Here is a 16,062-nt window from a genome sequence, read left to right on the forward strand (position 1 = left end):
TCCGTACAAGAGCCCTAAACCCTGATCTATCCTGTGCCAACCTCACTGTCTCTGACCCACCAACTCCTCCCACCTCAATTACTGAATCGATCAATCTCATCGAGGGTCTTCCTCTCCTGTGCTGTCCCTCTCCAAGAACTGGTCCCTCCTTGCAACATGCTCAAAATATGTCAGATGAAGCTTCGGAATCCTTCACTCCAAGGAGCAGCCTGGCTTCACCCTCTCCAGGACTAACCTGTTTGTTCCCCTAGCTGTCCATGGTCTATTCAATACTCTTCTCCAGCACCACAGCTCAAAGGCATCAATTCTCTATCATCCCTAGTCATTGTCCAGCTCTCTGATGCATTGCATGTAATTGTGAAGACTACAGCCCGGATCAGGCACACCTTAGTCTCCAACCAGAGGTTGTTGCTCTTCAGTACTCTGGAGAGGTCCCTCACAGCTGACTTTCCCAATGCAATTTTCTCTTGATTTCCTGGCTGCTGGTACCAAGAGTGTTGACTGTGGAGCCAAGTAAACTAAAACTGTTAACTATCTCAATCTCTTCACTATCCATCCTGATGATGTCAATAGGCCCAGTGGTGAGAATCTTTGTTTTCTTGATGTTGAGCTTCAATCCATACTGAAGGCTGCAGTCCTTGACCTTCTGCAGCAAGCACTTCAGGTCCTTCACAGTTTCAGCAAGCAGGGTGGTATTATCTGCATAATGCAGGTTGTTGACGAATATTCCACCAATCCTGATGCCACATTCCTCCTCGTACAGCCCAGCATCCTAGATGATCTGTTCTGCATACAGATTGAAAAGGTATGGAGATAGAACACATCTCTGGTGCACACCTTTCCCAATTTTGAACCATGCAGTATCTCCTTGCTCTGTTCTGATGACTGCCTCTTGGTCCAAATGTCGATTTCATATAAGCACAAGCAAATGTTCTGGGATTCGCATTCTTCTCAGCCAACTTGTTGTGATCCAGTCAAAAATCCTCTGCACAGTCAATGAAGCACAGATAGACATTCCTCTGGTATTCTGTTTTCTGACAGGATCCATCTAACATTAGCTGTAACATCCCTAGTACCATAACCTCTTCTAAACCCAGCCTGCACATGTGGCAGTTATGTTGACTCCAATAATTTTTGGGTAATTTTCAGCAGAATCTTGCCTGCATGTGATATTACTGATATTGTTCGATAATTTCGCACTCTGTCTGTCGGGTCACCTTTCTTTTGATGGGAACAAATACTGATCTCTTCCATCCATTTGGCAAGCTGGCTGTCCTCTAGATTTCTTGACACAACTTAGTGAGTACAACCAGTGCAGCGTCTGTCTTCATCTTTAGTGCCTTAAAAAGCTCTATATTTATATACAACTTTAGTCTACAAATTCCCTAGTCTATAAACTTTCATTTCCATGTTATGTCAAAATTAATGTTCACATCTTCCTAAGGAATGTAGATTAAGGTAGAAGAATGAGGGCACCAGTTTATTATTTATAAAGTACTTTGCAAAAAAAAAAAAAAAGTCAGTTCTATGCCAATTTCCCAGCCCATCACTAGTTTTATCAAGTCTCCGTAAATTATTCAAACTTCTTTTTTCTTGGATCTCTTCCTATCCTGTCATAAATTTACAGCAAGAAATACTGAAGGATCAAAACGGTTAGATACAAAGTTCATACACAACAATTAACAGGGAAAAACCACTTAAAAATATTTTAAAACATGCAAACCTCAAAACAAATCTAATTGAGAAATATAAAACTTCTGTACTTAAAACTATAAACCATTAAGATAAATGAAAAAAGGACCCAATTAAATAGATTAGGTTTACTAAACATTAACAAGACTCAATTTTGTAATTATGTTAGTTCTCTCTGGATTAACCTAGAAATTCAATATAATCCCAATGCAAAGGGCCAGGAATAGCCAACGCAATCCTAAAGAATGGGTACACTAGTTACAAGACCAAATATTAGGACTTGTCAAAAAGCCACATTAAGTACTTAACACATTACTACACAAATAGAAGATTAGGAAAGAACAGAGTACACAGATATAGCCACACATTTATGGACACCTGACTTGTAGAAAGTGAGGCATTTGGGCCAGTCGTATACTTGCTGGTCATAACTAGAATCTAGGAGAAGGCATCGAACAGATTAGCAGAAGGAATTTATCCTACTAACACGTAGACATCAGACTTCTGACCACCAAATATGTGAGATGACAAAATTCTAATGCTTTTAGTCACCTAGCTTATGATACTTTAATGGCAGCCTTGTTATTAGTTGCCTCCGAGTCACCTATGACCAATAGCAATCCGATGAAAAATAGACCTGAACTTTGCCTTATCCTCATGATTTGTGTTATGCTCAAGTTCACTGTTATAGGCACTCTGCCACTCTTATCTTGTTGGGAGTCTTTCTCTCCTTTTTTGAACTCCTGTCTTTCCCCTTATGATGTTCTTTTCCTAAGAATCACACTCACTATCAACAACAGATCGGAACACAGGTAATTTGTGGCCGCCTACTGTTGTGTGCTGATGAGTCGACTACACCTCACAGCCACCCTATGAACAAGGACTCTGAATCTTGCCCTTTCGTGTGCCATTCACCACCTCTGATGGACCCAAATACATAATAATCATCATTTCAATCCATCTTGTTGAGGGTCTTCCTTTCTTTCAATGATGTCCCTCTTCAAGGAATGATTTCTTCTAACAATATGCTCAAAGTATGTGAGATGAAGTTTCACCATGTTTGCCTCCAAGGTGCACCTTGTTGTAGGCTTAGTTTATACATTTCAAAACAAGAACTCACGGCTATCAAGCTAGAGCTGACTCACAGCTGGCCTTCCAGTGGGTTTTTCGAGGTTGTAAAGTGCATAGGAGAAGACTATTCATCTTTCTCCTTGGGGGTGGCTGGTGAATTTGAACCAACAACCTTTAGGTTGACAATACATCTCCCTACAACACAATGAAAGCTCCCCTAGGTGATGATAGGTTAGCCAATATTTCACTTTTTATTGGTGTCACAAGAGTTAATACTTACAGTAAATTTAGCTCTTTCTTCCATCACCTCATAACCCAAGATAGTAGGTGTAGATGGTCTATCTTCCCAGCTGACGCCTTCAGGATTTTGTTCTTCACTTTCTCTTGGTCTAGCAGAGTACTCAATAGAAGACTCTGTACCTGTAAATTTAGTCCTAATGAGAGGACTGCTACAAACAGATGGAATGCTATCCACTTGATCAGGCACACTGGTCTGTTTATAATTACCCATATTTGAGTCTTCTAACTGGCCTTTGGAAGAGTTTGAGCTTGTTGAGACACTCCCAAAAGAAGAACTTCTTTGGTTTCTGTTGGTTGTAAAGCTGGAAGCAGAATTTCCTATGGGCATAGGAACTGGGACATAGGGAGTTGCCATCTTCTTTAGGCCTTTGTGACAAAGGCCTGCACACAGTTCACTCAGAGAATGAATATGCAATCCATCATGTTCTGAGAAGTTCGTCTATAAATGAGAGAGATATATTGGAAAATTAATCTTAAATCTGGAACATGACCTAAAAGAAAGTAAAACATTCCCTTTTTTATATCCTTACTCTTTTCTGCAACAGCAAGATGTCAAATTTGTTCTCCAATGACAAAATATTATTGTGCCATCGAAAATAGGTAAGAACTTCACACTTCCATTATTATTTTTAAAAAAACACTGTTTTCTTGCAAAGAGTTTATTTAACGTTCATTTTTGCCTAATTTCATTTATATACAAGAGCTAGAAGAAGTTTATGGTCTTAAAGTACTTATTACCAACCAGTAGGAGGATTGGGAAGTGGAAGAAAACAAAGAGCCAAGTTATTCCTGTTACCTTTTGTTTTCATTAACAAAACTCAAAATATCTGAACCTGAAGCTTGGATATTAAGTGGTAAATATCAACTACTCTTAAATTAGCATTCTATAGAACCCAGGGCTACGTTTGTACTGGGTAATAAAGGAATAGCACTATTTAAAGAAAACCTATTTCATACTAAACTACACATCCAATAAGATTAAATAATGAAAGGTTGGGATGATCTTCAGGGCTTCTAGAGTCTCACTAATTCCGCTTTATGATAAACTGGGGGAACTTAAACAGTATTTAGAACTCATACTCAAGAACCATTTTTGTCAAAAAGATTTGTAAACCTTGTATCAGAATAACGTCAAGAGAACGCAAAAAGGAAAGGTTTACCATCAAATTATTAAATAATAAGGTAATTACGGACTTGTAATAACTAGGCGCCAGTGAAATCACTGAACTTCAAAACAACAGATGTGCCTGCCCAACTGTTGAAGCAATTCCAGAGAGTGCGAAAGGTAGGACACCATAATGGGCTGCTTAAACTTGCAAAGATGCTCAAATTAAATATTTAACCCAGCACGTGGCTCGGGGCAACCGTGCCCATCCTCAAAGATTCAAGAAACTAGAGCTGCTGATTCATGGATCCTCGGTTCCGCCTCACGGCCTCTCAGGGAAAAAGTAAACAGAAGTGTGCAATCTCGAGCTGGGGGAGATCGCCCTGCCCTTTGACACCGGAGGGCCCGGGGCCAGGCTTGGAGGTGGGTCAGTACAGCCACTACCTCTCCAAAGGGGATGCTCCCAGGCATTGCGGGGACGCGGAGTGCCATTACTGGGGCGCCTTCGCTTGCGCACAGCCCTGGAGAAAATCCGAAAATGATCGCCTCAAAACTCAACTCAGATAAACTGGGGTCAGGTGAGGTTTTCCTAAGTAACGCGGTGAGAAGCATGTGTGGCGAGAGGTGGCTTCAAGAAACGTGGAGGCAGCCGGCCCCCCTCAGCGCGCCAGGCCAGGGGCCCCGCAGATCCCGGGTCTCGGGCTCGCTGACACCCGTGTCCCCCACCTCCCGGTCCGCGGCCAGCGCCTCCCCCGGAAAAGCAGGCTGACCCCGAGGGGTGGCCCCGGGGCTCCGGCGGCCAGCCCCCGGGTGCAGGTGTCTCCCGCACGCGCGTGTCTCCCAGGCAGCGCTCGTCGTCCCGCCCCTACCTCAGCCTACTCCGCGGTCCCGCGACAGCTCGCTTCCCCGGGACGCTCCAGCCGGACCCTCCTCAACCTCAGCTTGCCGCCTCTTCCCACAACACCGCCAGGCCTCACGTGATCCCCGCCCCGAAGGCGGCTATTCGTGCCTTCGCCCGCCGCAGCCCGCCCAGCGCCAGCTGCCCAGCTCGGGCGCCCGCGAGGTGAGGGAGGCGCCGGCCTGCACCGCCTCTCCCGGAAGTGGCGTCACGCGCAGGGCGCCCGCCCCTTGGGCGCGGACGGGAGCCCTGCGGGCGGGAACCCCGGGCCGGCGCTGCTGGGCAACCTCCTCAACTTTCAACTTGTTCGCTTTACTCATTTCACGTGCTCTGCCCTAACTTTATTTTTCGAAACGAGCTTAGAGGTTGCATTCCTAGGAGGATCTACGGTGCACCTAATTTGGGCTCCTACGTGGCATCATGGAACTTGCAGTCATCAGCAACTTGAGAGAGCTTTTTATAGATGTATAGATTGCTTTCCAGAATTAGCAACGCTTTAAGGGATAGCAAACGATCGGAAGAGTGGGAAGATGAAACACTGCTTTACCATCTCTGTGGCCCACATGCATGAGACGTTCTCATTGTCAGAATTCCTGACATTCTTTGTTATTGTGTGCTTTGGAGTAGGAGCTGACTCACTGCTGAGCCTCCTCAGGTTTTTAAGGGCAGTAATTGCGTAGAGGAGACTGTCCATCTCTCTTTTGAAGCGGCTGGTGGATTCCAACTGCGTGCCTTTGGGTTGGCAATACAACGCTTACCATTAAGCTATCAGAGCTCCTTAAAGAGGAAATTTCCCTCATGTAGGCTAGTGAATTCAAACCGCCAGAGGAGTGCAGCCTATTTTTTTAACTCTCTGAAAAGCATTTTTATCCTAAATACTTAGGAATATTGCGTATCAGAAAACTGAGCGCTGGAGGGGGTATTATTCAGAAAGCTAACTTTTATACAGGTAAATAATAAGTTTACAGGTCTGCTTATCATTCGAATTGTGTGGTTTGATTGAAACACCACACTCTATGACTTCTGAAGAGAACTTTGGTGGCCTCGTGGTAAGAAACTGTGCTGCATTCCCAAAGGCTGCGGGGTTGACTCCATCACCTGCTGCTCCGCGGGAGAAGGATGGTCAATCTTCTGCCTTGCAGTTGACTAACTGCCTCTGAAAACCTGCCAGAGGGTCAACTAGGCTTCGTCTGCAACTCGAAAAGTAGCTAACAACCACCATCATTTCTAAGGCTTTAAGCGTGCAGAATCCCAAAAGACAGGTAAAGTAAGCCAGCGATTTCTAAGTGAATAGGAACATAATCTGGTTTGTAGAATAATGAGGATAGAAATGGTGGACCACAACATAGTTAGCAGGACACACTCGGCAACTATTAGGGTGGGTTTTTTTTCTCAACCACTAGTTTTGAAGGGTAATTAAATCTATGTGTTCTGTAAATGAATTGGGTACATGGTGGGGGGGGAGACACAGAGCCTTGGTCTGTTTTACTCACTTCATAGATAAGGCTGCAGATGGTAGTAAAAAGACGTATAATGAGTAAAACATGGTAGTCTAAAATCTAGGAAGCTAAGGAAACTTTCAACAAGAGTTTGCAGATACCACAATTAGAATATGAATAAAGGTGTAGAAAAATCTCATTGAAATCAAGAACTTCATTCACAGAATATTGAATAGAAACAATATACCACATATTTTCCATTTCTCCCATAATATCTAATGTTCATAAATGTCTGGATCTTAGTTTCAGGAAATTAATGACAATCTTTGGAAAACAAGATTGTCAGGTAGAATGAACATTATTGTTGTGTACTGTCCAGTTGGAACTCCTCGATAGCTGATCCTCTAGCAGGTATTCAAAGGCAGCAAATCGTAAATCACAAGGGAAGAGAATGTTCTTCTTTCTCCCCAAATTAGCTGAAGGATTAAAACTATACATTTGGGTTGCTAGCACAATTTCTTACTATGCTGCAATATCAAAGGCGTGTAGTTTGAACCCGCCAGTTGCTCTGCAGGGGGATAAGCCGTCTCCTCACACATGACTTAACGCCTCTGAAAACCTGCAGAAAGGGTAAGCTATGGGTCGGTTCCACCACGCAACAGCAATAAACCTCTAGAGTTCTCTGTCCAAACTCTATTTCCTATTAATGCTTTATTTTACCTTAGCTCCTAAATGCTTCTATACAGGCCCCAGTCAGGTTGTATTGACCTGTAAAATACCACTCACTCCATCACTTATAGTGGTTGAATACAGGTTGTCTCGTAGCTGACCTTCCATTGAGTTTTCAGAGGCTGTAAATTGCAAGGATGGAGATTGTCCATCTTTTTCTGGTGGAGATACTGGTCATTTCTAAGCACCAGAGAAATAACACCTTTGCAATAGCAGCACAACTCCCTACCAACTATGCCACCAGAGGGTTTTTCTGCCCCTTTCATTATTTTAACATTGTATAAAATAAGAATAATTTAAAAGGGCTTTGGGAACCAGCTAAAAAAATATTTGTACAATATTGTGTGTTTTTACATACTGTCAAGTTAGACAGACTCATAGCTGACTCTCAAGCAGATTTTCAGACAGTAAATACCATAAGAGAGGGTTGCCCATTTTTCTCCCATGGAGCAGCTGGTGATTCTAACTAGGTGCCTTTAAGTTGGCAGCTCAGCTCCTTACCATTAAAACTCCAGAGATTATGTATATAAACACTGCTAACTGAGGGTTAACAACCAAAGAGGGTAAAGCATATGCAAAAGAATACATCTCAAGAGGTGCGTTTCTGGAGTTTCTGGTGAGTTTCTCCTTATTTCTCCTTTCTCCGGACTTGGGAGTTGACTTGGTTGGGTTTCTGAGACTGTGAATCAAATGGGAGGAGGATGCCCATGTTTTTTTCCATAGAGCTGCTGATGGACTATGACCACCAGAGAGCTGAGGTCTTTGGGTTAGTGGCACAATTCCTGACACACTAGGCCTCCAGAGTTCCTTCTATAGCAATGAGAGTGATAACAGAGTAAGCCCCTACTAGGCCATGTTGGTGATAAGTGATCCCACTTCTTGTCACACTTGATTGTGAGTGGTAAACAGTTTACTTATTTGGGAGCTGGGGATGAATTGACTTTGAAATTTTAGGGATAATATTTGTCTGTTTTTGTTTTATATTTTGATATCCTTATCTATGGAGAAAAATGGTCAATCTCTTCTTGTATGATTCATAGTCTTGGAGACTCAAGGGAGGGTGAGCAATGAGTTTTGAAGTTTTGATTTCTGTCTATAAAATGGAAGCATAACCTCATTATTGTTCTCATGATTATGACTCTTTGGTTTATTTGGGAGAGAAATGTGATCTCTTTGTTGTATGTCCAGTCAGATTTCCAAATAAGCCATTAAAGGAACCCTTTCAAAACTTTCCTTAAGTCACGTAACTTGAAAATTACTCATAAGTTGTAGCAGTGTTGAAAAGTGTCTCCTCTCTGCCATTGCTAATATCACATAATTTTACCCTGGATTGAACACATTGCATAGGTCACAGATCGTGTATGGCAGTCTCTCAGTCTTCCATTGGCATCTGCTTTGATAATATTCTGAAAAATATTTAATACCTGGTTTAATATCTTAGGTTTTATTCAGAAGGAAAATCTTGTCTTGGGAATTTGAAGAGTGGTAGGAATTGGATAGGTAAGGTGCACCAGGCAAAGCAAGATTTGAGGAAAGACGTTAACAGATGGTGGAGGTATGGGACAGTGAGGAGACAACCTAACAGGACAGAAGGGTTTAAAGTAGAAGTAGGTGGAAATTGACTAAAGATGACAGAAGACGAATGGATGCTTTTGAGTAATGGTGCTGGAAAACATACCATGGACCACCAAAAACCCAAATAATTCTTTCTTGGAAAGGGTGAAACTAAGTTTCTTCTTGGAGGCTCTGTCTCGTATATTTTGGACATGTGACCAGGAAGGGGATGCTTGGAAGGGTGGAAGAACAGTGCAGGACAGGAAGATTTTGTATGGATCAATACAGCAGCTGGGGTAACGGAGGTAGATGTGTCAGAGTCAGTGAGACTGGCTTAGGACAGGGAAAGTTTCAGAGCTGTTGTACAGAGGATCACTTGAGTTGCAGGTTATTGACTTGAAGGCACATAACAACAAACAACAACAGATGGAAATTGAGATAAGAGCACCTACTTACTTTTCAACTCCATTTCAAAGATTTCATTAGTATCGTTTTTCTGGCTCCCTCAATCGTATTTCTGGCTCCCTCAGGAGTAAAATTAACTCTTTCTCTTTGGTCCCTTTATATTTGCTACAAAAATGAGAGCAATCATCACATTATATTGATTCTTTGTTTGCCTATTGATATGTGCTGGTGAAGGGGTCAAGGCTATGCATTAACCATGTGCGTGCTGTGCTCACAGTATTTTATCTGGTATCTGATAAGGCAAGTACTTCATTTACGGTCCCCATAACTTATTTTTAATATCTGACTTCCTTAAATTGTTTCTTACCTGACCATTAGAGACATTTCCTTCTTCAACTCCCATTTTGGAGAGTAAAATTAAAATTCTTTTTGAATGATTCGTAAGCCTATTTTTACCACTTCATTTTCTCTAGATCAACTAGCTGATTATTTAACGAGCTAGTTATTGAAAACATGCAGCGAACCTCAGATCTCAGCCATAACAGGATGACCCATTCTAAAGTTCTTCTTGTTATTATTTGCTGTTGGTAATGTCTGAGGTTCTCTCACTTTTTCCTTTTTTTAAATTAATTTTAATGAAAGTTTACAGAGACTTAGAGTTTCCATTCAATCATTGTTGCACTTTTCTCCCTGCCCACTCCTCCTCCCCAATTCATTCTTCTCCTTGAAAAGTAAAAGAAAACCTCTTTCATTGTTATGCAGTCCCTCCCCCCAAGTCCACTCCACTATGCAGCCTTCATTCTGGACTCTTGTCATGACAAGAATACCCAATCATATATCCCTTTTAAACAGTTCTTTCCCTCACCTGTTTCAGTGCAGTATACGTCATTCATCCCCTCATTTTCTGTCTTCCTTCAACCCCGATGTCAATCCTGTTTATAGCAGTGGCCCTATGCAATATTTGTCCTTTTGTGACTGAGATATTTCATTCAGCATAATGTCCTCCAGGGTCACCCATTTTGTATAATATCTCATGAGTTCCTTGTTTTTCAATGCATCATAGTATTCCATTGTGTGAATATACTAGAGCTTCTTTATCCATTCGTTTGTTGATGGGCACTTGGGCTGTTTCCAGGTTTTTGCTATTGCGAACACAGCCGCAATAAACATGGGTGTGCATATATCTGCTGGGGTGGCAGTTATGGTCTCTTTGGGGTATATTCCCAGTAGTAGAATTGCTGGGTCAAATGGTATTTCTATTTGCTACTTTTTGAAAAAGTGTCATGCTGCCTTACATAGTGGCTGCACCATTTTATACTACCACCAACAGCGAATAAGGGTTCCAGTTTCTCCACAACCTCACCAGCATTTGTTGCTTGCTCTCCTGTTAAATTTTGCTGTTCTGACTGGGGCGAGATGACATCTCATGGTTGTTTTGGTTCTCTCACTTTTCTGAGTCTAACTTCTAGATGAACCCCTTCCAACAGATCTTAGGAATCCTCTTCATCATGATCTCACTAAACCTTCTGCACCTTTTCTTAGGGCCTTCTCATCTGATGTACTTATTTTTGCATGTCTGCCTCTCTGACTAAAGCATGTGCTTCTTGATGCATAAAAGTCTCTCTTATTCTTTTTTTACTATCTGTCAAAACTTCTGTAAAATAGTGGGGCTGGACTAAACTGAATAAATTAATTAAGTATACTTACTGTGTTAGCTTGATGCTTTGACATGAATAGCTAAATAAATGCAGAATTTCTTTGTTAGAAACATTAATTGGGTGTTTTGCAATCCCAAAGCACACAGTTTGAATCCACAATTGCTCTGTGGGAGAAGGATGGACAATCTCCTCTGGTGCATTTAACTGCCTCTGAAAACCCAGTCTGTTCCAACTTGATGGGACACAATAACAAACAACAATCTATAAAACAAAAATGAAGCAGTTCTGTTTAAAGAGAAAAGAATTTTTTAGTTGCTTAGAGTAATTTGCAAACCACTAAACTGAATAAATGATTGTTAAGCCTCCTTTCACAGTTAACATTTTATGGTGTCTGTGTCAGTTATTTGCAATCTCAAGTAGATAAACAAGCACATGCCACAGCCTACCTTAAAGTGCTGAGGTCTATAAAAAGCATTACTTAAAACTCAAACTCACTGCTATCAAGTCACTTCTGACTCATAAGTAATCCTCCATCAATTTTCTGAGCCTGTAATCTTGGTAATGGGGGGCTGTTGGTAGATTTGAACCACCTTGGAGATGCGTGACTTTGGGATAGCAGCACAGCTTTCTACATGCTACACCAACAGAGCAAGAGTGCTGGTGACCTAGTAGGTAAGGAGTTGCACTACCAACCCAAAGGTTTGAGTCCACCAGCTGCTCCAATAGAGAAAGAGGGACAATCTCTTCCCATGAGATTTATATATGTCAGCCTCAACTGAACAACACATAACAACATGCCACCAACAATCCTTATTAGCAGTATTGCTGTTGTCTGAGTTGGAACAGATTAATAGTTGACTATCACACAGAAAGATTTCCCGTCTTTCTCTGAAGAGCAGATGGTGGATTTGAACCATATATATACACCTTTGGGTTGCCACTGCAACTCCTTATGATTAGGCCACCAGAGATCCCTCATAGAAGGTATTTGGCATAGAAAAAATAAAAATGAAAGCAAAACAAAACCTATAACTTTCTGAAATTAAATAGACCAGTGAATAGATGATATTATATACTTACACAATTGCCTGAGTTAATATATCTGAGACATATATTTGGAGAAGATTATCTTTTTCTGATGTGCTATTACAACATCCCAGTTTGTAAGAAACCTGGGTTTTCTTTTTAGTGCTGTTGCAACAGAAGTACAAGATGTAGGTGGCTTGAAAAATCTAGCAATTTATTTTCTCACAGTTCAGGAGACTACCCAAACACCCATGACCATCTGTCTAGTCAATTCTGACTCAGAGTGACCCTGAAGGGCAGAGTGGTCCTTCCCTAGAGCGTTTCCACAGCTCCCAGTCTTTGTGGAAGCAAACTGTCTCCTCTTCCTCTCATAAAGTAGCCAGTAGATTCAAACTACTGAACTTTGGGTGAGCAGTTTTACTTACAGTGCTACCAGAGTTTCTTGTTAACTCTCTAGGGAAGGCATCAATTATTTTTTTGTTTGGGTTATTTCTGATTATTTTATGCATAATATGGGGAAAATGATAACCCTTTCTCACTGAGTGGTTGTAAAAAATAAAAGCGCCTATGCTTGCCAAGTGCCTGGCAAAATGTTGAACGGCTAACATCTCAGTTTGAACTCATGAGCCAGTTCTCTGAAGAAAAAATGAGCAGTTTCATCCCAGGATTTATAATCTAAAGAAATCCAAGAGGAGGTTGCTAGAGTTGAATCTACTCTATGTACTACGATGTGTGTTGTGTTGTGTACCACAGACAAAGAACCGACCCATAGCTGACTCTCTGGAGGATTTCCAGAGGCATTTAATTGCCTGGGAGGAGATTCCCCATCCTTCTCCAGTGGAGCAACTGGTGGATTTGAACAGCTTGCTTTCAGGATTGCAGCACAGCTTCTTGCCACCAGGCCACCAGAGCTCCCTATACACTACAATAGTGAGTTTTCATTTTATTTATTTGTTTATATATTTTTTTAATTGCTGCTGGTCCAAAGGCCATTCCTCTCTGGTGTTTCAATTGCACCAGTGGTTCCTGGGGAAAAATATAGGAAATCTCCTCAAGTACCATTTACAGCCTTTGAAATTCAATGCGGGGTCTGCCATGAGTTGGTTTCAACTCTGACAATAAATAGTAAATGAACAAAGTAAAGTGACCAAAGCTACCTTAAACTGTATGTATCTTTCTTGTGAGGGGCAGTTGGTGAATTTGAACCACCTGCTTTTAGATTGGCAGCACAACTCCTTACCTCTAGGTCACCAGATCTCCCTAGTTTAGCTAGTTTAAAAGAGGTATGTCCGTGCTTGTTGCCTTGTGGAATTGTTGTTGTTGATTCATAGGTGCAGAGAATAACTGGCCTCTGGGGACTTTTCAAGGCTATGATCTTCCAGAAGCTCATCACCAGACTCACCTTACGAGATATCCTGGCTCGATCCAAACTGCCAGACTTTCAGCTGGGAATAGGTTATGCATGTGTTTAGACATATGTTGACTGACTAATGATAAATTACTCTGAGAAGGCAACAGTGCTAATTGGCTTTGTGTGTTTGTGTGCTTTAACATAATCTTCACAATAACTTCATAGAATTGTTGTTAAAATAACTATTGTTATCATTGTTAAAATAATATTAATTTTTTTGTAATTATTGTTAAAATAATTTAGTATTACAGTATTGTTATTATAATTGTTATCACATAGATTGAGAAGATTAGCTTGTCTTTTTTAGATGGTTAAGTTATTCTGAAACGTTAGTTTGCTTGGGGAAGTTGAGACTGAATTCTATTTCTGCCATGTCCATATGCTGAGCTCATATTCTCACTCTATCATATGTGCTTCTTCACGTTAGGAACTAAGTAACTTCTTCTGATAACATATCCAAATTTATGAAATGAAGGCATATTTGCTTTTATTCTTGTACTTCTTCCAAAACAGATTTATTTTTCTTATAGTTTATTGTTTTTTTGCTAACATCATGACTTAAACACATTAATTCTTCTTTGGTGTGTAGATAAGGCAATTAAAAATACCTTGTCTCTCTTTGCAAAGTTAACTAACTCAGTCTCATAAAGACAAATACTTCATAGGATCCTTTTTGTAGAGTGTGTATGAGGATCCAAAAGGGTGAGCTTAAATGTAGGGTCACACAATTTGATGGGTGAAGGGAGGGACTGATAAAGGAAAGGGGAAAGGGCCAGTGTGAAAAACAATGTATATGAACGTTACGAGCTTTGTATGTAAACCAGTATAGAATTATTACCTGAGAGGGACTGAAGAGCATTATGCAGAGTGAACAAACTCAATCCCACAAGGACAAAAACTGTATAAAGCCATTATTGTGGAATGTGTATGATGATCCAAGGGGGCAAAGGGTGAAGATGTGCGAGGGGTGGGGGTTTAATCATGGGGTCATACAATTTGATGGGGGGAGTGAGGGAAGTGGGAAGGATCTTGTGTGAAAAACAATGTATTTGAATTTTCTAAATAATATTAAAAAAAATACCATGTCTCAAGTCCGTGCATTTCTTAGTCCTGAAAATGATTTATTTTCTCTTTAATACTTAAAAAAAGCCATTAATAGTAGATTTATCCCGTGTAATACATCTTTTGATTTATTGGTTGCTGGTCCCACAAGGAATGATTGTATATCCAATTTAAAGGAAATCTTTGACAGATGCAATCTTTCCTCAATTTACCATGATGCTGTTTGGTTTTTTAAATGTAACATATATATATATTTTTTTACAGTATATTCTTCCCATTTAATTTCCCCCATTCATTCATTGTTGAACATTTTCCTCCCTGTCCACCCCTCCCCCCAAGTTCGCTTTTCTCTTTGAAAAGAGAAAAAAAAATTCTTTCATTGTTATACAGTCCTCCCCCCCCTCAAGTTCACAGTCCACTTTACTATGCATTTCTTTTTCTGGAATCTTGTCATGAAAATAATACCTAATCCTGTATTCCTTTTAAACAGTTCTCTCCCTCATCTGTTTCAATGCAGTATACATTATTTATCCCCTCTTTTCTTAGGTTTCCCCCAACCCTGATGTCAATCCTGTTTTACAACAGTCACTATGCAGTATCTGTCCTTTTGTGACTGAGATATTTCACTCAGTATAATATCCTCCAGGGTCACCCATTTGTATAATATTTCATGAGTTCCTTGTTTTTCAATGCATCGTAGTATTCCATCGTGTGAATATACCACAGTTTCTCTATCCATTCGTTTGTTGATGGGCGCTTGAGTTGTTTCCAACTCTTTGTTATTGTGAACAAAGCTGCAATAAACATGGGTGTGCATATATCTGTTTGGATGTCAGTTGGTCTTTTTGGGGTATATTCCCAGCAGTGGAACTGCTGGGTCAAATGGTATCTCTATTTCCAACTTTTTGAGAAAGTGTCATACTGCCTTTTGTAGTGGTTGTACAATTTTACACTCCCACCAACAGTGATAAGGGTTCCAGTTTCTCCACAACCTCACCAGCATTTGTTTGTGATGCTGTTTTTTGCTCCATTTGTGAGGATTTCAATTTCTTTATGTTGGGTTATAATCCATGCTGAAGGCTATAGTCCTTGTGCTTCCTCATTAAAGGCTTTACATCTTTGTTTTTAGCAAGCAAGGTTGTATCATCTACAAATCCCAGACTACTAATGAGCCTTCCTCCGATACTTCCTTCCCACTACTCGATTATTTACTCAGCATACTTAATGAATACGTGTGGCATACACAAGTGAATACCTTAAGTATTGCATCTGTTTGTTGAAACATTTCAATTGATGTTCCATACCTTCTGGGGTGTTGTTGTTTGACAATGTCTTCAGTGCAACTCAGACTTCTTCTGTCAGTCTACTGATCATATATGCTGCCTTCTGAAAGGGTTGAACATTAACAAATTCCTTTTAGTACAATGGCTGTGTGTTTCTCTCATTTTTTGATACTTCCTTTCTCTGTCATCTGATATTTTGTCCATGAAAGCTATTATCATTTCCAACTCAAAGCTTAAATATTTCTTCAATTCCTTCAGCTTGAGAAATGCCAAACATATTCTCTATTTTGCTTTTCTAATTCCAAGTTTTTATAGATATGCAATAGTTTGTCTTCTTATGCTACTCTTTGAAATTTTCTGTTCTCTTACTTCTTTCAACCTCTTTAACGTCAGTACATCCTACAGCAGTTTCAGAATTCCTTCTTTTGT

The 16,062-nt window shown here is 40.6% G+C and overlaps 1 protein-coding gene across 2 annotated transcripts in view; it reads right to left on the bottom strand.

The window, feature by feature from the left end:
- SNX16 (sorting nexin 16) overlaps positions 1-3,485 on the bottom strand; it is a 28,264-nt gene extending 24,779 nt beyond the window's left edge. Inside the window, exon 1 of one of the 2 annotated variants that reach the window (XM_006880501.1) lies at positions 3,044-3,485. In XM_006880501.1, the coding sequence (XP_006880563.1) occupies positions 3,044-3,418 (375 nt within the window). In that variant the 5' untranslated portion in view covers positions 3,419-3,485. The remainder of the gene's footprint in view (positions 1-3,043) is intronic. The other variant, XM_006880502.1, reaches the window with a different exon arrangement.
- Positions 3,486-16,062: the final 12,577 nt, after the last annotated feature.

Source organism: Elephantulus edwardii, unplaced genomic scaffold, assembly GCF_000299155.1.
Source record: "Elephantulus edwardii isolate Elephantulus edwardi_28Jun2011 unplaced genomic scaffold, EleEdw1.0 scaffold00008, whole genome shotgun sequence".
NCBI lineage: Eukaryota > Metazoa > Chordata > Mammalia > Macroscelidea > Macroscelididae > Elephantulus > Elephantulus edwardii.